Here is a 22,814-nt window from a genome sequence, read left to right on the forward strand (position 1 = left end):
TGATTTTAGCGAGACAGGCTGAGAGAGGACAAGAGAGAGAGAAGCATTGATGTGAGAGAGAAACATCAATCGGTTGCTTACCGTACATGCCTGACTGGGACTCGAAACCACAACCTGGGTATGTGCCCTGACTGGGAATGGAACCCAAGACCCTTACATGCATGGGACGATGCTTCAACCAACTGAGCCACACTGGCCAGGGTGCTATTGGAAGGTTTTGAGCAGAGGAGGGACATGACTTAGATTTTGTTGTTGTTAATCTTCATCCAAGGGTTTTTTTTTTTCCCATTGATTTTTTAGAGAGTGGAAGGGAGAGGGAGAGACAGAGAGGGAAACATCAATGTGGGAGAGACACATCAATTGGTTGCCTCCTGCACATACCCTGACCGGGATTGGGGATTGAGTCTACAACAGAGGTATGTGCCCTTGACCGGAATTGAACCCCAAGATCCTTCAATCTGCAGGCTGACGCTCTAACCACTTGAGCAAAACCAGCTAGGGCATGACTTAGATTTTTAAGGCTCAGTCTAGCTGCTGGGGTGAGACTACTCTAGGAGGGGACAAAGGTGGAGTCAGGAAAACTAGTCAAGAGGTTGTTGCCATAATCCAGGTGAGAGTTCATGGTGACTGTGGAGGAAGGCAGAAGTTTGCTCCTGGATGTTAGAGCCAGAGAAAGGCCTTAGGACTAAGGATGTCAGACCTGGAAGTGATCTCAGACCTGCAGTGCTAGAACTGGGAGGGCTGGGAAGTGGTGTTCAGCCTGCATTTACCTATGGATAACCTGAGGCTTAGCAAGGGCAACCTCTGCTTTCCCAGGACGGGCTCACAGGCATAAGATGGGGCACCCAGAGCTGCTGGGGGAACTGACCCTGTGGCTCTTCCTTGCAGTTACTGCTACCAGTGCCAGAGTCAGGTGCCGCCACGCAGCGGACATTGCTCTGCCTGCCGCGTCTGCATCCTGCGTCGGGATCACCATTGCCGCCTGCTGGGCCGCTGCGTGGGCTTTCACAACTACCGGCCCTTCCTGTGCCTGCTGCTTCATGGCGCGGGCGTCCTGCTCCACGTCTCTGTGCTGCTGGGCCCTGCCCTGGCAGCTCTGCTGCAAGCCCACACGCCCCTCCACACCGCTGCCCTCCTCCTACTGCCCTGGCTCATGCTGCTCACAGGTGGGAGCCAGGGAGGCCTCCACAGAGAGGCAGAGGCCCTAATAGTGGGCCATTCTGGTGGGAGATGGGGCTGTGGGCAGTCCCTAGCAATGCCCTGGGGACCCAGTCCCAGTATCATTTATTGGGGTTGGTGGTGAGGACAGCCTGGTATTCAACTGGATATGGTAAAATACAGTGCTTGAACACAGGTACAGAGATCTGCCTGGGACAATTAGGGAAGGATTCTAGGAGGTGTTGGCCGAGGAGGAAAGACTGGGGAGGTCACTGGGGGAGTATTCTAAAGGGGACCATTCTAATCGAGGCCTTGGATGTTGAGCAGGGAGCAGCAAAGGCAATTGGATGGGAATTGTGAGAATTAAGGCCAGGACAGTAGGTTAGGACTGGATGGTGGAGGCCTTGGATGCTGGTGTGAAGAGATGGCCCTCACTTGCCTGGGCAGTGGGGAGCCAGTGAAAGTTACAGGCAGGGTAAGACGTGGATCAGGAGCTTGAGAGGCCAAGTTCTGGATGACATTTATTCCTCTTCTGTCACCACCCAAGATAAAAGCCCCACTGGTCTTTTATACTCTGTCCCCACCCTCCCCCGCCAAATGCTCTGGGCTTTCTCTCCCCTGCCTTCTCCTGACCTCTATACCCGCAGTCCCCTCTGTACCCTTGTCCTGTAGTTCTTAGTTCAGCAGATACTTGGGACCGACTGTGGGCCAGGATGAAGCCTGGGAGGCCTCCACAGAGAGACACTCTACTTTTCCAGTGTAGCACACAGTACAGCTGTCATTAAGTAACTGAGAAGGGACCTCATGAATGTCTGTGAGCTCCCTGAGGTCACAGGTTCATTCTGATATTTGCGATGCCTGGCACCATGTCCAGCACATGGGAAGTGCTCACACATTTGGGATGCATGAATGAAAGTCATACCTAAGGTAGAGGACTGTGTCTGCCCGGGTCACTGGTGTGTTCCCATCACCCAGCAGGGGCCGGCTAGGGAACAGAGACTCACTGTTTGCTGGGGGAGGAATGAACTCTGCTTCATGGTGAAGGTAGGGGGTGGCTGGAGGGCAGGAGCTGGGCTTTGGGGGACTGGGCCTGCTGCTGCCCCCTGATCCAGTCTGCTCTCTCCTTGCAGGCAGAGTGTCTCTGGCGCAGTTCGCGCTGGCCTTCGTGACTGACACGTGTGTGGCGGGTGCCCTGTTCTGCGGGGCTGGGCTGCTCTTCCATGGGATGCTGCTGCTTCGGGGCCAGACCACTTGGGAATGGGCGCGGGGCCAGCACTCTTATGACCTGGGCCCCTGCCACAACCTGCAGGCAGCCCTGGGGCCCCGCTGGATCCTTGTCTGGCTCTGGCCCTTTCTGGCCTCCCCGTTGCCTGGGGACGGGATCACCTTCCAGACCACAGCTGATGTGGGACTGGTGGCTTCCTGACTCCAGGAAGAGCCAGAGCTGTACAGGGAGGGAGGAGGGGTGAAGGGGCTCATAATTCATTTCAGCCCACCCCCGGCCTCAGGAGGAGAGGCAGGTTGGTATTTAATGTCTGCTTTCAGCAACTCCAGCCCCATCCTTGGCCTTGCCCCTGCCCAGCTTGGACTCAGTCTCCAGGGCATGGGCCCTGTGAGTCTGCCTCTATCAGTGGCCCCCGAGTGCAGTGGAGGGTCTGGCAAGGGGCTGCTTGGCCAACCTAGCTGCCCCTTTGCCAGATTAATAAAGTGCCCACTTGGTTCTTGGATTCCCTCCAGCTTTGTGGGTTTCTGGTCCCTCACTGTTGCCCGGCTGCTGTTTCAGGTTCCTCCGATTGTCACGTCTGGGAACCACTGAACACCTGCGGAGCCAGGGCTCTGCCTCTGTAGCCGTGGTGGGATGGCGTGGGAGCACCAGTGGCCAAGGTGGCATGTATTGATCCAGGGCATGAGCATCTAAAATTGTTTTTCTTCCTCACCCAAGAATATTTTCCCATTGATTTTTAGAGAGTGGGAGACAAAGAGAGAAACATCAATGTGAGAGAGACATATCGATCGGTTGCCTCCTGCACACACCCCAACTAGGGCCCAGGCCAGGGAGGAGCCTGCAACTTGAGGTATGTGCCCTTGGCCAGGATCAAACCCAGGACCCTTCAGTCTGCAGGCTGATGCTCTATCCACTGAGCCAAACTGGCCAGGGCACATTTAAAATATTTTCCCAGGTTCATTGCTTTAGAGTTAGAAGTATTCCCACATCAGCAATTTCATTGAACCTCTCTCTAGCTAACCTGATACACTGAACAGCAATTATGTGGGTAGAAAACTTAAGGCTCTGAGAGTTGATAAGTGCATGGGGTAGTAAATGGAGGAGTCAGGATTTGAACCCAGATCTTTGTGCTTTCTCCTTCAAGCATCTGTGACAGGGCTACACTCCTCTTGGGACTGTTCAGGAGCTTCTTACTAAACCTTTTCATTTAAATCTAGTAATTAATTAAATGTGACAGGTTTTAAGCACATCAATGTACCTCTTTCCTCTGAAATGATAGTAAAGAAAAAAATATATGTTTACAAGGGGAAAGAAAATAGGAAGGAGACAGCAGTAGACCAGAGAGCCTAGAGTTTTAAAAGATGGAAAGTGAGTGGAGGTTCATTTACTCAGAGAAGTAGAGAATGAAATTGTGTTCCCAGAGGGAGGGGCCAAGAGGCAGCCAAGTTGCCTCCCAGAACCTGCAGATGTTCAGGAATTCCATGAGCAACGTGGAAGGCGAGGCCTGGGGCTGACTCAGGAGGGGCTGACCCAGTCTGTGAGGAGCAGCTCGGAGGCCTCCCCCAGTGCCCACCCCACCCCCGACAATCAAGCAGCCACCCTTCTGGGGTGGGAGAGGGGCTGTTTGAGAAGCTTTATGTCTCAGGGGCACGGGAGAGAATAGAGATGAGAAGGACCAAAAATGGGGTGAAGTGAACGCCTACAGATGCTGCTTGCGAGGGTGCTCTCCTGTGACATGGGCACTGCAAACCACCTGTTCCCTCCTGTTTACCCCTCCTCCAGAGTACCTTGTGTGTGTGTGTGTGTGTGTGAGGTTTTTTTAGTTAAAAAGGAGATGCAAGAAAATATTTATAAAGAGAAACAACACGCTCCCACCCAACTTAAGAAATGGATACCATTTCCTTTGACGTCCCTATGGTGCCCCTCCCTGGTAGAGGACACACTACTGTCTTAATCACTCTCTGGCTTTGCTTTGTAATTTTATTACATTTGCATTGGTTTTGCATGTTTTGAATTTTATATAAATGGAACTGTACCATGTTTATTCTTGTGTGACTTGCATTTTCACTCATTGTTTCTGAGATTTGTCTAAATGTGTGCAGCTGTAGGGCATTCCTTCTCCTTGCTGTATGGTGACCCTTTGAATATACCACAATTTATTTTTCTATTTTGCCCCACTGTGTATGGTCCCCTATGATCTATTCTTGGTCCTTGTGCTTCATGTAGATTTTAGAATCAGCTTATCAAGTCCCGACAGTACAAACCTCTTTGAGATTGTGAATGGAACCCACTGAATCTGTAGATCAGTTTTGGGGAAATCAACATCTGCATGAAATTGAATTTTCCAGTTAATTCCATTTGATCTGATAGCAGACATTGTATGATTTCATTATTTTAAGTTTGTGAATGTGTTTTCTGTGGCTCAGAATGTGGTCTCTCTTGGCGAATGTCCATGTGAACTTGAGGAAAATGTGTGTTCTGCCCAGTGGAAGCAGTCTAGAGATGTCGGTTATATCCAGTTGATTGATGGTGGTGTTGAACTCCTTGAAAAGACACCACGATCAAAGATTGAACAGGGGACAAAGAGAGTTGAGAAAATAATAGCATTTTAAAAATAATTTCAGTGAAGAGCTGGAAGATAAAAATCTCTCAAAAACAGAATAAAAAGACAATAAGAGAAGAGAGAAGAAAATCAGAGGATCACTCCTGTTCTCTCTGGATTTAACAGATGCCGGGCCTGATCAGAATTCGAGAGAGAACAGAGAAAATGGGAGGGAATTTTCCAGAACTGAAGGATGCACATCTCTACCCACAGCACAACAAATACTGACACAGAGTAAGGTGTGTCCTGACATTTCAGAGCCTCGGAGAGAGGAGGTCAGGAGCAAACGGAGCATGGGACCTCTCAACAGCATTACAAAAATAAAAAGTAGTGGGAGCACTGCCTAAAAGTGATGTTCTTGCATGAAAAGGATTCTCAATGTCAAACTTTACGACTCAAACTATCACATATATGTATGAATTGAATAAAGAAAATTTCAGCCTGGCTGGCGTAGCTCAGTGGTTGAGTATTGACCTATGAACCAGGAGGTCACGGTTCGATTCTCAGTTAGGGCACATGCCCAGGTTGGGGGCTCAATCCCCAGCGGGGGTAGAGGGGGGGCAGGAGGCAGCAAATCAATGATTCTCATCATTGATATTTTGATTTCTCCCTCTCCAAAATCAATAAAAAAATATTTTTTAAGAAGAGAAAATTTCAGACAAATAGTGCCTTAAAAGTGTTAACTCTAGTGGCTTTTTAAAGAAAGTAGCTGTGGATATGCTTTACCAGATGAGGGCACAGATGATGGAGGAGGAAGACACAGGGCCCAGGGATTGGGTGCTGGCCCAGGGCACGGCAAAGGGAACTGGGAGACGTGCTTGGCGGCAGCTCTGGAGCCCTCCAGCCCGCAGCCCCCGGATGGAGGCAAACGTTCAGTAAAGAGGAACGGTCAGACCAGCAGGGGGAGAATTAGCACAGAAAACTAAGCAAAGGAAAAAAACAGGGTAATTATTAATTCCACGAAAAATAAAAGGTACCGGTACTCAAAAGGTAATTTAATTATAGCCCAATTCTTGGTTCACAGTGAATAATTTTCACATAATAATATAAATTGTAATCCAAACTGAATATTGATTCACCTACAAACTGGAAAGACAAGGAAGGGATGGTGTCCCTCATCTGTGAGGAAAGGGAGCCAACAGATAGTGTCTTAGATTGACAAATCGAACAAGACCAGTGTAACCATGTTACAAAAATAAATAGCTAAGATAACTGCAAGTGACTAGCAGGGGAGCGGGGCTGGGGTGGGGAGACGCTCTTTTCTTCTTATGGTCTAATTCCATAGTACTAAGTAGGTTCGTGTTTTTAGATAAATATTCTTTTTACAGGCACCAACTCTCCTCCTTAATGTACACAATTTCCCGGAGTCCTGACTAGTGAGGCCCTGGGTCCCGCGCACTGCTTCCTGCTTCACTTACACTGTCCACATCACTGCAGTTCATGTGTTTTTAGTAACAGCACGTGGTAGTCCATCATATAAACTCACGTTGGTTGCTGGGCCTAGGAGCAGTTTCTCTGCTTTCATCATGAATAGCTATGAGAACCCAGAGCAGACCTTTTTGTTCCGAGTTCACACAGTTCATCACTTCACTGGGGTGAGAGACTGTAAGGTCATCTGGTTCAACACAGCCACCTGAGCGGTGGTAGCCCGGCCCGGAGGACACAGCGCCAGTGACAAGGGGCTACACCTTCTAGGGCAGGCGCTTCCTTGTCGGATAAGCTCCCTGAGAAAGCTCTTCAGGCTAAGCTAAGCCTCTGACAGTGACCCTGCTGTGCCCCCAACGCCCTCTCCCTGTCTGTCCATTTCCAGGTGAGACCTCCTGTGTGTTCCCCCTGGGCATCAGTTGCTTTGATCCAGACCCTTCACCGTCCTCTCCCCATTGGTCCATGTCTGCGAGTGTGGACTGTACACAGAGGGGGATGGGCTCTTTTCTGTCTAGACCCCTTGCTTGTCTTAACCATTTGTACGCCATAGTGTCTATAGACGCAAGCGGCGGACCTTTTTAAATTAAATTCAAAATATCATGGCAGTTAACTGGTTTACCTGACCCCAGAATGCATTCCTCGGGGAGAGGGGGTGACTGTGGCTGTCACCCCAGTCCCTCACAGTGTCTTGGGCACAGAGGCTGTTGCCTGGCAGTGGCCGTCAGCTTGGGGCCCTCGGCCTCAGGGCAAAGTCTCTGCAGTTACTCCTGTCAAGTATCCCCTTTTCTGGAGCCCACTCACTTCCTCTAGGGGGCTGCCGGGCTCATAGGACTTCAGAGCGGAATCCGGTGAAACTGCCTTTTACACAAGGATTGGGTTACAACCCTGAGCTGTCCCCACACATCGGGCTGCTTCTGCTCAGAGAGGGGAAGATGTAGATCCTCTGGGAGTGGGGCTCCTGGCTCGGGAGTGGCCCCCCCAGAACGCCGAGAGGTGGCGAGGCAGACTGGCCAGGGCGGTGAGGCACCGAGGGCCGGGACTGGGTCTCTGGTTCTTGTGGCTGAACATGTGCCTTTGTTCAGCCTTCTGACTCACTCGAGCCTCTGGTCCATGCCTTTCCAGCGAATTCCCTCACTATGGCCACTGCCCGGTGAACTTTCCACTCACATGCTGCTCTGGGCTCCAGGGCATTGAAACGCATCTTGATCGGCAATTCTGGGCTTCTGCCTCCTGTGCCATCTCCTCAGAGCCCCAGAAATGCCCCTCTGTGCCCCCAGCACCCCTCTGCTCCGTCTACCTGAGCCTTGCTCTCCTGGGTGTACATTCTGGACCCAAGCATCCCGTCAGGAGCAGTGCCTGTGTGGTCTTCACCCCATGCCCTCTGCATGGAGCATCACGGGCCTGAGACCTTGACTGAGCCCAAGATTTCAGAAAAGCCCCCTGTGGGGAGGCAGCTACACTCAGGGCCCCCGAATAGAAAGAAGGGGCTCCCTGCTCAGCTCACAAGGGGAGGTCAGAGCATGTCTTTTGCTTCAAGCTGAACTGGCAGCAGCTAAGCCTCTGGAACCCCAGGGAGCAACAGGGGGTTCAGTCTCACCCAGTAAAGCCTCTGACTGTCCCAGGCCAGGCCCCAGCCACCTCTGGCTGGGCCAGCTGCAGCAGTAGGCGCTGTGCCCAAGGGGAGCGGCAAAGGAGAAGGTGGGCCGTGCCCCTCATCTCACCTTGACTGTGTCAGAGCTGTTCCCCTTGGCTTGGGTGTGGTTTCTGGAGGAAAGTGGGGAGGACAGAGGAGCAGCAGGAGCCCAGTGAGCTGGTGCCTGCACCTTCCTGAGCAGAAAGGCGCGGAACCGCCTGGGTAGTCTGACCTGCTGCTGTAGGTCACCAGCGGTCAGATGGCGAGCACGGGGAGCTTGGGAGGGGAGAGGGAAGCCGAGGCCCAGCACCGGCTGTGCGGGGAGCAGGCTGGGCCACTGCCTCTGCCCAGCCAGTGAAAGGGGCTGGATCTTCCCGGTCCAATTCCGCAGGCGCTTTAATTCCAGTCCAGGGGTCAGGCAGCTGCTAGCCCCTCGCTCACAGGCATGTTGATATGGGCACTCAGCAGAGGTGCGCTCTGGCCTTCCCGAAGCACCAGCACCTGTGGAGGAGGTGCTCATGGCGATAGGGTCCTGCCCGCTGGAGCCCTTCCTCCCTGCTCGGCCAAGCCTGGCCTGGTCTGCACTGGCCCTAATGACAGGCCACGGTGCAGATACGCAGCCCCAGCTGGCAGCCACCTGGGGACCTTGTCCACACACAGTCCCGCTGTCCTCCCCACGCAGTACCAACGGCCACCTACCTTGATAATGTCTGAGATGCCCTTATCACTGAGACTCTCCACAAAGGTCTCCAGGGGGTAGCTGAGCCCAGGCACCAACAAGGGAACCTAAGTTTGGGGACAAAGACATTAGGAAGTCAGCCCTCATGCCAGGGGAAAGCCAGGACCTTCACTCCGGAAGATTCTCCTTGAGGCAGACAGGCTCCCAGAGCTGCTGCAGGACCAACAGGCTTCTGGGAGAGGCACAGGAGGGCCTGGCATGGCTGTTCTCCAGCACCGGCTGCGTGGCTCTGAGACTCTCGCAGGCTGGGAGTGGGGCAGCTGAGGCAGGTCTTGGGTGCTCTCCCCGGAGGCCCTGTTGTGCCCTAGCCTAACCTGTGGCTGCAGCCCCTGCCAGCCCTCGCCTCTGACCGGGTGGAGGCTCTGTGGGCATTTAATCAGCCCCCCGCTCCCACCTTTCCATGTCTCAGGAGGCTGTCAAGTACCTTGAAGAAGGCCCTGGGCAGGGCATAGAGTGCCTCGTTGTACAGGAAGCAGATCAGCAGCCCCAGGATTGGCCGGGCTGTCGAGGTGTTCTGCAGGTGCAGTGTGAGCTTAAAGGTGGGGCCCAGGCCTTGAACCTGTGGAGAGGGTGGAGTGGGTAGACCTAGCGGCCTTGGGCATGGGACACGGTGTGCCCCGGCCCTGCTTCCTCATCAGGGTCCTCAAGTCATCCTCCTCCAGCTGTTCTACCTCACTGTCCACCTGCCTCCCAAAATGCCCAGAAGGTTGGCTCCTGCGGGTACAGCAATCAGCCAAGGCCGGGGGCCGGGAAGAGGTTTGAGAGAGGCCACTCGGCAAGTTGAGTCAGAGGTAGAGCTGGTCTTGGGATACAATCCCAGCTCCTACCCGAGTCCTCACCACTGCCCCTGCCCCTCTTCTTAGAGCTTGGCCCACCTCCCCTCTCATCCTGCGGCAGCCGAAATGGTTTCATTTTCCTCCCTCTTACCCTCGGTTGCTCTGTAGCTTCTTCCTCTATCTATCCCTTTCTTTAGGGTAAGAGAAGTGAGAAGCCCAGTTGGGACAGATGGCACCCCCCAGGGACCTACTGAGAGCTGGTTGGAGCCCTGATGACCTTAAGGCCACTGTGTGTGGGTGTGTGGGCTCCTCCTCGTGCCTGTGCAAGCCTCAGGCAGTTACTGAAATGAACAGCTTTCTTCCTGGTACCATAGCGGGAGGAGTCCCTCCAGGCTCCTGGAAGAAAAATCCCAAGGCGAGGAGTTGTGTGCCCTGCCCCAAGTCTGGGGCTTTTCTGAGCACAACTTGGAATGAGGGAGCTGGAGAGTGTGTCCCTGTGTGGCCAGCACGGGGCAGAGGCAGCCCAGGAGAGAGAAGGTGAGCACGCTCTCACAAAGGAGGACTTGGTCCCTGGGCCTGTGGGAAGGTGAGAAGGGGCACGGGGCCTAGTTGACTTGGAATTGGCTCTGGGGAGGCAGGGCTCCCACTCACCCTGAGGCTGCTGACTTCCCCCCACACCTGGGTGCTCACCACAGCGTGTAGCTTGAGTGGCTCCCGGGCTGTCGCAGACACGGGGCTCAGGCTGGACTCAAGGGCCTGCACGTAGGCACGGGCGGCCCGGAGGCGCAGCAGGTAGAGGTCGGTCTGGAAGGTCCGGTGCATGGCTGAGGAGACAGAGTGCTGACACTGGAGGTGGGGAGGGGAGGCGGGGTGGGTGCAGGGGGTGGGGAGAGTGCAAGACGAAGGTACAGGGGGCAGGGTCTGCAGAGGCTGGGGATGTGGGGAAAAGGAGGGCCAAGGTCCACCAGTCCAGCCTTCTGATGACACTGGATGCTGGACTATTTCCTGCTTCCTCTTCCTGGTTCTACCACCTCGTTGCCCGCACAATCTCAGGGTCCTTTGCTGGCTGTTTCCATTCCACCATAAGCACTGGTGTTCCCTGGAGTCTTGTCCGTGGTCCTCTTCTCCTCTGTCTTCCTCCCGTGGACAACCCATGTCCAGCCCTGGCCGTGACCACTCCAAAGAGGAACAACTGTGAGGGACGCGTGCCTGCTGGGTCTTCGGTGCCCACCTCAGGGCCTGGCCCATGTCCACACTTGACAGGGCGTCTCCAGCAGCTTAGCACCTGGGGCAGCCTCCTGCTTCTAACTGCCTAATGGCCACCTGCACCTGGATGCACCATCAACCCCTCAAATTCAGTGATGCAGACACCAAGCTCATTTCCCTTCCTCCGCCACGGCATCCCACCCCTCACGTCACCCAGGTGCACCCCTCACTCTAGTCATTTGTCAAGATCGATGACTCGTCCTCAAAGCCAGCTCCAGAGCCCACCCGCGCGGCACTCCTGTGGTCTCTCCAGATTTAGCACTTGGTCTGCCCTCTGTCCTTGACTTTATGAGGTGCTTTTTTGTCATTCACAAGTTTTACGTCTTTATGTTATCCCATCTAGTAATCTTTCGTTTTCCTTTCGTACTTTAACAGTTTTATTTTTAATTTACCCGGAATCTTGTGTTTGCTATGAGGTAGAGTTCTAAATTTTTTTTCTAGAAGCAAGTTGTTCTAATTACGTTTTGTGGACAGTGTCTTCTTTTCCCACTAACTGAAACAATACCTTTAACATACACTAACTTTCCACATAAACAAGGGCCTGTTTCTGGGCTTCCTAAATGTGCCATTGATCGGTATCAATTCCCCTATTGGTGTCAGAGCTGTGAATTCCTACAGCTTCAGTGATCGGCTAAGTCCCCTCATTCCCACTGCCTCCAAATTTCTCAGTTACTGTTAGAATCATTTGGTCAGGTCCTCAAGATAAGTCCCCGGGGGCTGTGCTGTTACTTCGCTAGGTCTCTAGACTAATTCTGGAAGCTGTTCATTAATCCACAGCATTACCTTAGGTCTTGCCACCCTGAGACTTGGTAAATCTCGTCATTCACGTGGCCTCTGATGTTCATGAGAGCAGTTTTATAATCTCCTTTATTGGATTTTGTACGTCTTCTTCAGTTTGTTTCTAGAGATTTCCTTGCCATTGTGGATGGAAACTTTCCATCATATTTTCTAACAGGTTATTGTTGGTATACACAAAAGCTATTGATTTCTGAATATTTTACACTTGGTCACCTTTGAGAACGTCCTAATTATTTCTTTAATATACCAATCGCTTTTCTTGGGTTCTCTAGGCTACAATAGTCTGTTAGTTATTTTCTTTATCCTTTAATTTACCTTTAAACTGCAAGCCAGATCCCTTGTTAAAGCAGAGCTGGTTGAGTTACTGCATTTTTCTGCTTCACATCTTTCCCAGCTCCCACGAACTTAAACAAAAACATCTTAGCTTTGCGTTCCAGGCCCTTTCGAAGCGGCTCTGACAGCCTTTCCAGCCTCCCCTGGCCTCTCGGCCTCCCTGCCCACGCCCACAGCTCCCTGGCTGAGGCTGCTCGAATTCAGAGCAGCAGAGGAAGAGGAAGGGCGTGACCTGAGTCTCACCGGTGCCGGCCTCCCGCTCTCGCAGCGTCTGGTCCACGTAAAGCCGAGTCTTTCGGGGCACGCTGAGTTTTGTGGCCTGGGCTGGTGGGGGGCCCAGCTCACCTCCCCCCTCCACAAACACTGCTGTGCGCTTCAGGATCTTGATGATCAGGCCACCACCTAGGGAAGTGGACAGCCAGAAACAGTGAGCTCCCTCCCCGGTCACACTACATTCCAATCTCTCTTCCCCAAACCACCCGCCTCATCTCTGTACATGTCTGCCTTGCTGCTGAGACTGCGTTTCTGGAAGGGGTGAAGTCTGTCTAAACACCCTCCTCCCGTTAGTTATTTCATTCACTTCAGTTACTTGTGGAGCACTTTGATGTTCCTGATGTGGCAGGCGCTGGGGATGCTGGGTGAGCCGGAGACGCAATCCAGCCCAGGGCCTGGCCCTGAGGTCACCAGGTCAAACCGCTGATGAGCTGTCCCGTGTCTGCCAGCCTTGCTTTCCACACGTCCTCCCGTGCCTCCCGTCCACCTTCCCTCCTTCCCAGGATCTGGCCTGTTACCTTCACTCCCAACTCAAACCCCCTTACCAGGTCCGACGCCCCTCACCTCGCGTTGTCATGATGAGGGTGTTATCTTCCCGCCCGAAGCGGCCAAAGCAAAGGCTGGTCACTGCATCCTACGGAGCAGACACTCGAGTTTATTTAGGAAAATATCTTGGAGAGGAGAGCAAGACTGCGGGAGAGGGGTAAGGTTGGGGGGTCCCCAGATAGGCTGTAACAGGTGAGATGGGAGGCGAGGCCTGGGGCAGTGCTGCCTCTGAAATAGCTCCTCTGTTCTCATCTCCCTCAACCTCGCTGCCACGGCTATCGTTCCAGACTAAACACCCCTGGGCTTGTGGGGTCAGCTCCCTAACAGGCTTCCCAGGACAGTCTTTCTCCCCACTGTCCTTCACCGCTGCCTCTGCTGCCTCTCAAAACCAACATGATCATGTTGCCTCTCTTCTAGAAAACCTCCCATGGCTCTTGTACTCCCTGTCCCCTTCCACATGTGACTCTAGCCCACCTTTTCTGTCAACTCTTTACTCTTTACCTTCTCCCAACCCACAACACCTGCCCTCAAATCTTCTACTGTGGCATAGGACACCTTACACATTCACACACACACACACAAGTTCCACTTGTGACATACACTGGATTTGATGTTGCTGGTTGTGACCCATTAAATTGATTTAATGACTCACAACTTAGTGTTGGAAAAACTCTGTTCCCAATTCATCAAACTCCCTGGCTTCCCTAAGCAAGAGCACGTGTGCCTCTCACCCCGAGTTCCATCCCCATTTGCCTGCCGCCGATACTCGCCCGCTCTGCTTTCTCAGCACTGGGCGTCTGCCTGCCTTTTATCTGAATCAGTTGCCTTTGGCTGGCTGTCACCTTGGATGCTAAGCTCCCTGAAGGCAAGGTCTAGCGTTGTCTTATACCCTCAATGCAATGAGTTGTGCATATGAAGTGCTCAACAAATGTTTCTGAACAAATGTTTCTGAACAAATGTGTCTGAACAAATGTTTCTGAAATGCATTAAAAGTCAAGGGCAGTGGATAGAGTGGAATCAGGAGGCAGCTAAGCTGCCCTCGAGGTGGGAGCGAGGCGAGGAGTCAGGGCTCACCGGGGTGCGGATGACATTGAGCAGGGTCTTGTCATGGTAAATGCGGACCTCTCCATTGGCTAGCCCGGCCATGACGGCCTGCAGGCCCCGGGAATGCTGCTCCAGGAGGTTCATGGTCAGGATGGCTGCAGGCATCTGCACCGTCCACAGCCTCTTACCCTGGGAGGGAATAGCCAGGTGTCTGCAGGGGTCTTAGGGGTTAGAATGGACAGAGGGGGTGGCTAGAATTGCTGGGAAGCGGACCTGGGAGACATGCATGGAAGGATTGGGGGTGGGTGCTTGCCCGGAGGCCATACCTTGTGGGTGAAGCCATGCAGGCTGTCTTGGTTGCTGCCCACCACCAGGACCTTGTGGACCCGGACAAGCCCCACAGGCTGGGCGCTCAGCTCGATGCAGTACTTGGGGCACTTGGAGTCTCTGTGGAGGAGAGAGACTCTCCTAGCCCAGAGAAACCCTCTCTCTCCCCGGCTTACCCTCCTCTTTCTAAGCCCCACAGACTATCCTGGAAGGAACCTTGGCCCCCAAGCAGAGGACCATGGTATTCTTCCCACCTGTACCTCTTAATAGCTGTGTGACCTTGAGGAACATGAAGTGTGTCCTCCTTCCCGGTCTCCCTCCCACCTTCACTACAGGAATCTGTGTGATGACCTGGCAGTTGACCGTTTACAGCGAGTGGAGCCAGATGTAGTGCGAGTGGACTTAGGCACTTTAGTAATTTATCAGAACAGCTCGGAGTTGTTGTGTAATTGCACTGCTTCCATGTCCTGGCCTCTCAATCTCTTTCTCTCTCTTTTTAAACATATATTGTTATTGATTTCAGAGAGGAAGGGAGAGGGAGAGATGGAAACATCAACGATGAGAGAGAATCATTGATCGGCTGCCTTCCACACGCCCCTTACTGGGGATCAAGCCCACAACCCCGGGCATGTGCCCTTGACTGGAATCGAACCCGGGACCCTTCAGTCCACAGGCTGACACTCTATCCACTGAGCAAAACCGGCTAGGGCTGAATCTGTTTCTCTTGCCCAGAAAGTAGGGGTAGTTCCTGCCTACCAATCACAGGCTATGGCCCATTTTCTTCATCACCAAGTCTGGGCCAACGGCATGTCCCAGCTGAGACCCTCCCACCGGTCCCTGGGCCTCCTGCCAATCCACCCTCCACCCAGCAGAGTAGCCTTTTAAATGTGTAAATGGATCATGTCATTCTTCTGAGTAAAATCCCGCAGCAGCTTTCCACTAGACTTCAGATAAAACCCAAATCTTGACCACATCCTCATGGGTCCTGCACGAGCCAACCTGGTCTTCCCGTCGTTTCTGCCCACCCTCCTCCTCGCCCACCTCGCTTGAGCAGCACATGCCAGTGTCTCCCCACCCGAGGTTCTCAGGCTCTCTCTGCCTACAACACTCCTCCTGTACTTTGTGACCAACTGGCCCCTTCCTCACCTTCACGTCATTTCCACAGACAGGCACTTGCTGACCACCTTGACCCCATCATTTCTTCCCACTGAGCCTGTATTTTCCCTCCAGTGCATGTATCCAATTTGCAATATTATCTTGGTTTGTTGACTTTAATATCTATCTTCCCATAAGGGTAGGAACTGTGTTCATTTTGTTCATCAATACCTTATACAATGCTTAAGTAGGTGCTCAAAAACATCTCTCAATTAAAAAAATGAATGTTGTAAGGAATATCAAACTACCCACTGTAGTGTCTCATACCTATAAAACAATATAACAAATATGAGAGACTATTTTTATTTCTTCCAATTTCTGATTGCATTGCTTACGTGCTTCAGCCACCCAGCTGGTCTCTCACTTCACCAACCCCCGTCACACAAGCCTCCAGATACCCGCTGTGCTCCTGGTTCAGCCTCCTATGTGCACGTCTCAGCTCTTCCCATTCCCCAATTCCAGCCCCAAGCCCCCTGCTTGTCTTGCAAACCCCAGAAACTGCCAGGTATCTGAGATGTTCTCTCTGGCCCGAGCCCACGTGTGGCTACCTTCTCAGGATGTAGATGTTCCCATTGCGGCAGGCGGCGGCAAGCCGGAACTCCACATCGAACTGGCCAGAAACCTCCAGGAAGACGGGGACGCTGGGTAGGTTCATCTGCGAAGAAGAGGCTCAAACATCCCATTTCTCTGGAGCCCCAGTCCTTCCCTACCTTGAAGGGACCAACTCCTCTTTATTTGTAAACTGACCAGCTTCCTCATGCATACCCAGCTGGTCAGTTTAAACTCGTACAATTTTTCTGGAGGGAAACTGAGCAACATGTAGCACAAGCCTTTGACTAAACTACGCCGCTTCTAGGAATGCAGCCTAAGGAAATATTTAGACAAGCATGCAAAGACATTTGGGCAAGAATGCCCACTGCAGGGGTGTTAATAGTGAAAACTACTATTGGAAAACAACTGAAACCCACAATAGGTGACGAGGTAAATAAATGTGGTAAATCTATAAAATGGATACTGTGAGGCCTTTGAAAAGGAGGATGTAGTTTTATATAGATGTGGAAAGACACTGATGAGCTAGCTACTGCTACATGAAAAGAGCAAGTTATACGATCCTGTACCACAAGGCCATTTTTGTAAAAAATATATATATATATAATTATATATCTATGTCTAAATATGAAAATGTCAGGAAAGACATATGATGAAACTTTAATGGTAAATGTCTGTGAGTGGTGGGATTTCTTTATATATTTTTTTCTTTATGCTTATCTATATTTTATAATTTTTCATGTATTACCAAGAACTGGGAGCAGGAGATGTGGGGGACAGAGGGAGGGAATGCAGCTGGGCCTCAGGTGTGCTGTTTCAGGCCCCACACTGACCGTGGCCAAAGTGGTGAAGGCCTCCGGGTCCAGCACCAGGAGCTCCTTGTTCTCAGTGCCCAGCACCAAGCATGACACAGCATCTTCGTCAGCCAGGTTCTTCTTTAAGGTGGTCATGGTGGTGATGACTGTCTGCAGAAGGACTCCACGGTCAGTCCGGATCCCCACACACCATTCCCCCCATCCACCCGCAAGACACCACAGGAGGGAAGGAAGAGGGTAAAACAGGAGGAAGAGAATCAGAGAGGCAAAAGAAGATTTATGTACAAAGGTGTTTATTACAACAAACCCAACTTTCTAACAAAAGAAGATTGTCTAAGTCAATTATGAACTATCCATATGATCCTAAACCATGCAGTCATTTAAAAAATCACATTTTAAAAGAAGATGCAAAGATAGGGAGAATACTTCTAATGTATTGAGAAAAAAATAGGTAAAAAGTTACATTAGTATAATCTCAGTTTTTAAAAATGAATAGAAAAACATGCTGAAAGGTTAAAGCCTTAAATACTAACACTGGTTATCTCTGACAACAAGCTCACCGGTGCTATTTAATTTCTCAGTGTGCTTGTCTGTAATTTCTACAGTGGGCACATGTTCCTTTGTCATTGTGATCGGAGAGAAAACAAAAGAGAAGGGCATGACCCCCTTTTTAGGAATTTCTCCCATGGAAATATTTTAGCAGGACCAAATGTTTCTTTGAATAAAGCTGCTCACTGTGTGATTATCTTTTTTTCTTTTCTAAATATATTTTTATTGATTTCAGAAAGGAAGGGAGAGGGAAGGATAGAAACATCAATGATGAGAGGGAATCATTGATTGGCTGCCTCCTGCACGCCCCCTACTGGGGATCGAGCCCACAACCTGGCATGTGCCCTTGACCGAAATTGAACCCAGGACCCTTCAGTCCTCAGGCCGACGCTCTATCCACTGAGCCAAACCAGCTAGGGCTGTGTGATTATCTTTAAGATTAAAGGCTGAGTGGAAGGAGAAAGGTTACAGAAGTATGGAACTTCGTGGCTCCCAATCATGTACCCATGACACACTTAGAAAGCTTGCCCTATGCCCCAAAGCTGCATCTTTTGAGCAACGATCCACTTCCTGCTTTTAGAAGTACTCAAAGATATTGACAGCTGTGGATCTGAGCTGCTGACCAGCAGGAGAGAACATGCTTCTCACAGAATTGGTCTAAGGCTAGCCAACGGCTGAGGACTGTGTTGATCAACATGTTTGGCTCAAGTGACCTCATGGCTCCCATGAGGCTTTTTTAAAATGCAGAGAACAGCTCTGGGAGTCTGTCCCTGGACTAAGGGTCAGCCCCCAGGCCAGGAGCCAATAGAGTTCATTAGTGAATGGGTTCATCAATAAAGCAATTTTTCTGGAGGGAAAAATTTTTACACTTTTTCTTAAAAGTGTAAGAAAAAAACTATGAAGTGAATAAAAGGGACACATTGCTTGTTCAATGAGTTGCATGTGACTAGTTATATAAACACTGAATGACATAATGAAAAATAAATTAAATAATCCAGGGACCTCTAAAACCATAGTTCTTAAATTATTTAATGTTCAAAATATGTCATGTTACTCAAGGGAAGCAGGATAGAAAAGTGTATTTATGAAGGAAATGTACCAAAACAAGAAGAGCCAGTACCTCAGGTAGTGAGACTGTAGTCATTTCTATTTCTCCTTTATACTTTTATTTTCCAAATTTTCTCTTATGAGAACATATTACCTTTACCCTCAAGACAATGAAAGCTCTATAAAGTTATATAACTACAGATCAAGCCAAAGCTGCCACTTAACCGGAAATGCAGAAGGCCCTGCCGCTTTGTGACCATATCTATGTGGCAGGATTGGAAGGGAAACTGCAAAATGAAACCAGTCAGGTCTGGTTGTAGAATTTACCTCTGATGTTAGGTGGTTTTAAAAAAAAATCCATATTTTTAATGGAGAAATGAAGACAAGGGGCATTACCTGACGTTTGATGGCCTTGGACTTGTGCTGGTTCACAAACGCCTCCATTTCACTCAGCTCCAGCTGCAGAAACCTGGAGAGAACATGCAGCTGCGTGCCCCGGGCCTGGCTATCCACAGGCCGCTCTGCCGCTCACTGCCCCCTGGAGCCTCCGGAGCCCAGGCCCTCAGAGGGCCCTTACCTGAGCGACTGTACAGACAACGGCACCTCTGCCCTCTCCCTACGAAGAGAGGGGCAATCATGGCAGGTTTAGTTGAGGAACAGAGCCCCGGGGTTAGACCAAGAGCTCTGGGATGAAAGAGTCGGAGAGGAGGGCAGGGTGGGAGGTGGAGGAAGGGGAGGTGGGCTCTCACCGGATGTCTTCCAGCATCTCCTTCAGGGTCACGGGGTCGATCCGGTCCTATAACAGCACAGGAAGGAGGGAAAGCCTGTGAACTCCAGAGCCAGGCAGAGGAGGATGCCCCAGTGGCTGCCATCTTTGCCTTCTTGTTCCCCTCCCCACATCACTTACCTCTTTGGCTTGGTTCCAAAGATCTTCTTCTAGGGGGTTTGCAGGCAACTGGGGCAGGCTGAACTTGAAGTAGGGCCTAAGATTCTTATACACATACACGCAAGGGCCTGAAGCAAGCGCCAGAGCTGGTGTTCGGGGCTCATGTTGGTCCTTGAGGAAGGTGGCAGCAGCGGCCGGTAGCTCAGGGAGTGGGCTTTCAGTCAGTACTCTGGGTCCTTTGAGCACTTTCAGGCGGGGCTGCTGCCCGCCCGGGCCAAGGTCCCCTACCACCAGCTGTAAGGAGAGGCTGGCTTACTCCAGGCTCAGGGCCGAAAGACCTTGCCCCGGGCCCTCTTCCTGGGCTCAGTCCTGTTGCTGGTGCTCATTCATTCACTCCCACCCAACAGCAAATGCTCTGCGATAAAGCTTGCAAGCTCTGTGACCTCGGGAAAGTTGCTTAAACTTCCTGTGCCTGTTTTCCCACCAGCAAAATGGGTCTATCAACTTCATGACACTTGTAGTGAAAATCAAATGAGATAATGAGTTACAGAACACGGTGAGTCCTAGTGAGGAGTGGGTGGCAGCTGATGTTTGCATTATTCACTCAGTAAACATTTCAGGGCCTGCCCCCTGCCAGGCGCTATTCTAGACACTGGGACAGTGGCCGAGGTCAGGGGGGCACTGGAAATCTGGGCTTCTGACGCCTGACTTCCAAATGGGAACAGAGCTAAGGAAGCAGAAGCAAGCATGCAGAGCAGAATGTGCGCTGTGGATGCAGAGACCAAAACCAAGCTCTTCCGTCTGTTTTTGTGTTTTGTTATTCTTTAATTCTCATCCAAGGATGTGTTTAGAGAGGAAGGGAGAGAAAGAGAGAATGAGAGAGAGAAACATTGATGTGAAAGAGAAACACCAATTGGCCATCCCCCCACACGTGCCCCAACCTGGAATCGAACCTGCAACCTGGGAATGTGCCCTGATTGGGAATTGAACCCACAACCTTTTGGTGTACGGGTTGATGCTCCAACCGAGTCAGGGCCAGTCTTCATTTTTCACCCTCCAACCCATACTCCATGCCACTGCAGGTGCCATGCAAGCCCATTCTCCTGATAAGGCCTTCAAGGCCCCTCTGATCTAGCTCCCAACTTGTTTACCATCACCTTCGCATCCATGCTATGCTCCAGCCAGAATGGGGGCTGCCACAGAACGTCTGGATTCCGAGCATGTACAGTGCACCAGGAGCCACGCCAGGAATTCCGTTTAATCTTCTCAACACCATATGAGGTAGGTGTTATTGTTAGCCCCATGTCACAAATGAGAAGGTTGTGGCTTAGCGCTATTACGTAAATGTTCACACAGCTTGTATGTGGTAGACCTGGAACTGGAACCTAGTCTGTCTGAATCCGAAGCCAGTGGCCTTAACTACTATTTTACATTGGCCTCAACTTCTAACTCCAAAATTCCTCTTTCCAAGTAGGCTGTGAACTTCCAAGCCTCTGTGCCTCTGCTTGTGATGCTGGGTTGCTCTCCCCTCCTCTCTTCTGTGTGTTCTTCATATACTTCATTCATCCTTCAAAAGGCAGTTCACATGTTACTGCCTCCTGGTGCCCCCAGAGAGCTTTCATTATCCTCTCACTGGTGCTCCCACGATACTTTCCATATGTTCTATTTTAGCACCCATCATTCACCCGCAAATATTTATCAAGTACCTGATTTGTGCCAGGCACTGGGTTAGATGTTGGGAATCAACAGTAAGCAAACTAGTCATTAAAAAAGGCATCACGCCAAAGCATTTAACATTTTACATTTGTTAGTGGGTCAGATTTCTCCATACTTCACTGCTGTAAACTCAATGCCAAGCACACACTAGGTGTTCAGTCTATGTCTCCTCCAGACTGTATACTGATTCATTTCTGAGTTTACTGTCTGCACAATGGCTGGCACACAGTAGGGGTTCACTGTATGCTTGTTGAATTGTTGACTGCATTACATATAGGAATTTGGGGTCAAAAGGCAGCAAATCCTACCGCACTTTCCATGTATCCTTGAGGCGCCCCCCTAATGCGCCCATTGTGGGTTCACTGCCCAGGACAAAGGTTGAGCTATATAGTGGAACAAATAAATAACAGAATCGGACAGGCCCAGGGCTGCCGCTTTCTACAAACTCAGTAAACTTAGCCTCTCTGAATCCATTTCCCCATTAACAAGATGGGGATCAATAATATCTTCGTATGTGAAAATGCCTCAAAGAGGGTCTACAGAAATGGATACATAATATATGTTAACTTCCTTCCTTTAGCCCAATATATTTTCCAACCTTTAAAAGAAAACACACCTGTGCCTAGCCCCGACTAGTGTGGCTCAGTTGGTTGGAGCACTGTCCCATACACTGAGGTCACTGGTTCGATCCTGATCGGGGCATGTACAGGAGGCAACCAATCAATGTTTCTCTTTCTCTCTCCCTTCCCTTCTCTCTCTCTAAAAAAAAAGGAAGTTCTGGGGTGAGAACTAAATAAATAAATAAAATTAAATTAACAACATGTGCCTTTAAAATTATTTATTTCTTTGTTTACATTTTATTTACCTTTATGTTTATGTATTTATTTTTAAATATATATACATTTTTAAAATTTATTTCAGAGAAGAAGGGAGAGGGAGATAGAAACATCAATGTTGAGAGAATCATTGATTGGCTGCCTACTGCACGCCCCCTACTGGGGATCGAGCCCACGACCCAGGCCTCTTGGTTCATGGGTCAACGGGCTATTTTTATGTTTAAAATTAAATGTCAACCTTTTTATTTTGGAAAAATTTCAGTCACAGACAAAAGTAGACAGACTCATATAATGAACCCATCACCCAGCTTCAACCATTATCAGCTCATGGCTAATCTTAAAATCGATGTCCTTTTGATAAACATAAAAGTCCCTTCAATTCCCTTCTACTTCCCCTCCAGACCCCTCACATCCAGCCAAGGGAGGTGCCTGCCCTTCCAGCAAAGAATTAACAAAACTAAGAAGCTTTGTCTTAGCAAAATGCCCAGCAGCATTGTTCTGCTTTACTTTCTGCATTCTGTATTATGAAATCTATGGGACCTCTTCACCTTCTGCATAAAGATAAAATTTAACACTAGCCTGGCCGTGTGGTTCAAAGGATAGAGCATCAGCCTGCGGATGAAGGGTCCCAGGTTCGATTCCGGTCAAGGGCACATGCCTGGGTTGCAGGCTCAATCCTGTGTGGGAGGCAGCCAATCAATGATTCTCATCATTAATGTTTCTCTCCCCCCGGCCCTCTGAAATCAATAATAATAAAAAAAATTAACACTAAATGTGCTATTTCAGAGTACTCATGAATTCCACCCAGATTATGCTGAGCTTCTTTGGGGCCATGGGGACATGTCAATTCTGGTATTCTCTCCCCGCCCCCGCCCCCCCCCCACGCCCCAGTTCTCTTTCTGCAGCAGTGATACCTTACCTTGTACTCCCCATCCCCATGCAAATCGGCCAGCGCTGGAAAACACAAAAGAGCCATAAGCCAGGGCATCAGCCTAGAGGCTTCACTACAGAACCGTCATCTGACAACTCATCTCCCCAGAACCGGGACAGCAGCCCCAGACTCACCCAGGCAGGCGGAAAAGGTGTGGATGTTCGCCAGGGGGTCGTAGTGCGCAT

General features: G+C 50.6%; 2 protein-coding genes across 3 annotated transcripts in view; one reads left to right on the plus strand and one right to left on the minus strand.

The window, feature by feature from the left end:
- The window catches only part of ZDHHC24 (zinc finger, DHHC-type containing 24), a 6,545-nt gene extending 1,115 nt beyond the window's left edge, over nucleotides 1-5,430 (plus strand). Inside the window, exons 2-3 of one of the 2 annotated variants that reach the window (XM_006771550.1) lie at nucleotides 889-1,166; nucleotides 2,289-2,881. In XM_006771550.1, the coding sequence (XP_006771613.1) occupies nucleotides 889-1,166; nucleotides 2,289-2,584 (574 nt within the window). In that variant the 3' untranslated portion in view covers nucleotides 2,585-2,881. Of the gene's footprint in view, nucleotides 1-888; nucleotides 1,167-2,288; nucleotides 2,882-5,111 lie in introns of those variants that run through there. The other variant, XM_015569041.1, reaches the window with a different exon arrangement.
- A 529-nt stretch (nucleotides 5,431-5,959) lies between these two features.
- On the minus strand, nucleotides 5,960-22,808 carry BBS1 (Bardet-Biedl syndrome 1). Its single transcript, XM_015569042.1, has 16 exons — nucleotides 22,764-22,808; nucleotides 22,618-22,652; nucleotides 19,168-19,440; nucleotides 19,010-19,056; nucleotides 18,838-18,876; nucleotides 18,657-18,729; nucleotides 16,683-16,814; nucleotides 15,849-15,955; nucleotides 14,145-14,265; nucleotides 13,849-14,007; nucleotides 12,793-12,862; nucleotides 12,199-12,357; nucleotides 10,249-10,382; nucleotides 9,207-9,341; nucleotides 8,743-8,829; nucleotides 5,960-8,544 (listed from the first exon to the last, which is right to left on the minus strand). Exons 4-16 carry the CDS (start codon nucleotides 19,024-19,026, stop codon nucleotides 8,458-8,460), a joined length of 1,320 nt encoding a protein of 439 aa, XP_015424528.1. The 5' UTR covers nucleotides 19,027-19,056; nucleotides 19,168-19,440; nucleotides 22,618-22,652; nucleotides 22,764-22,808; the 3' UTR covers nucleotides 5,960-8,457.
- Nucleotides 22,809-22,814: the final 6 nt, after the last annotated feature.

Source organism: Myotis davidii, unplaced genomic scaffold, assembly GCF_000327345.1.
Source record: "Myotis davidii unplaced genomic scaffold, ASM32734v1 scaffold425, whole genome shotgun sequence".
Lineage (NCBI taxonomy): Eukaryota > Metazoa > Chordata > Mammalia > Chiroptera > Vespertilionidae > Myotis > Myotis davidii.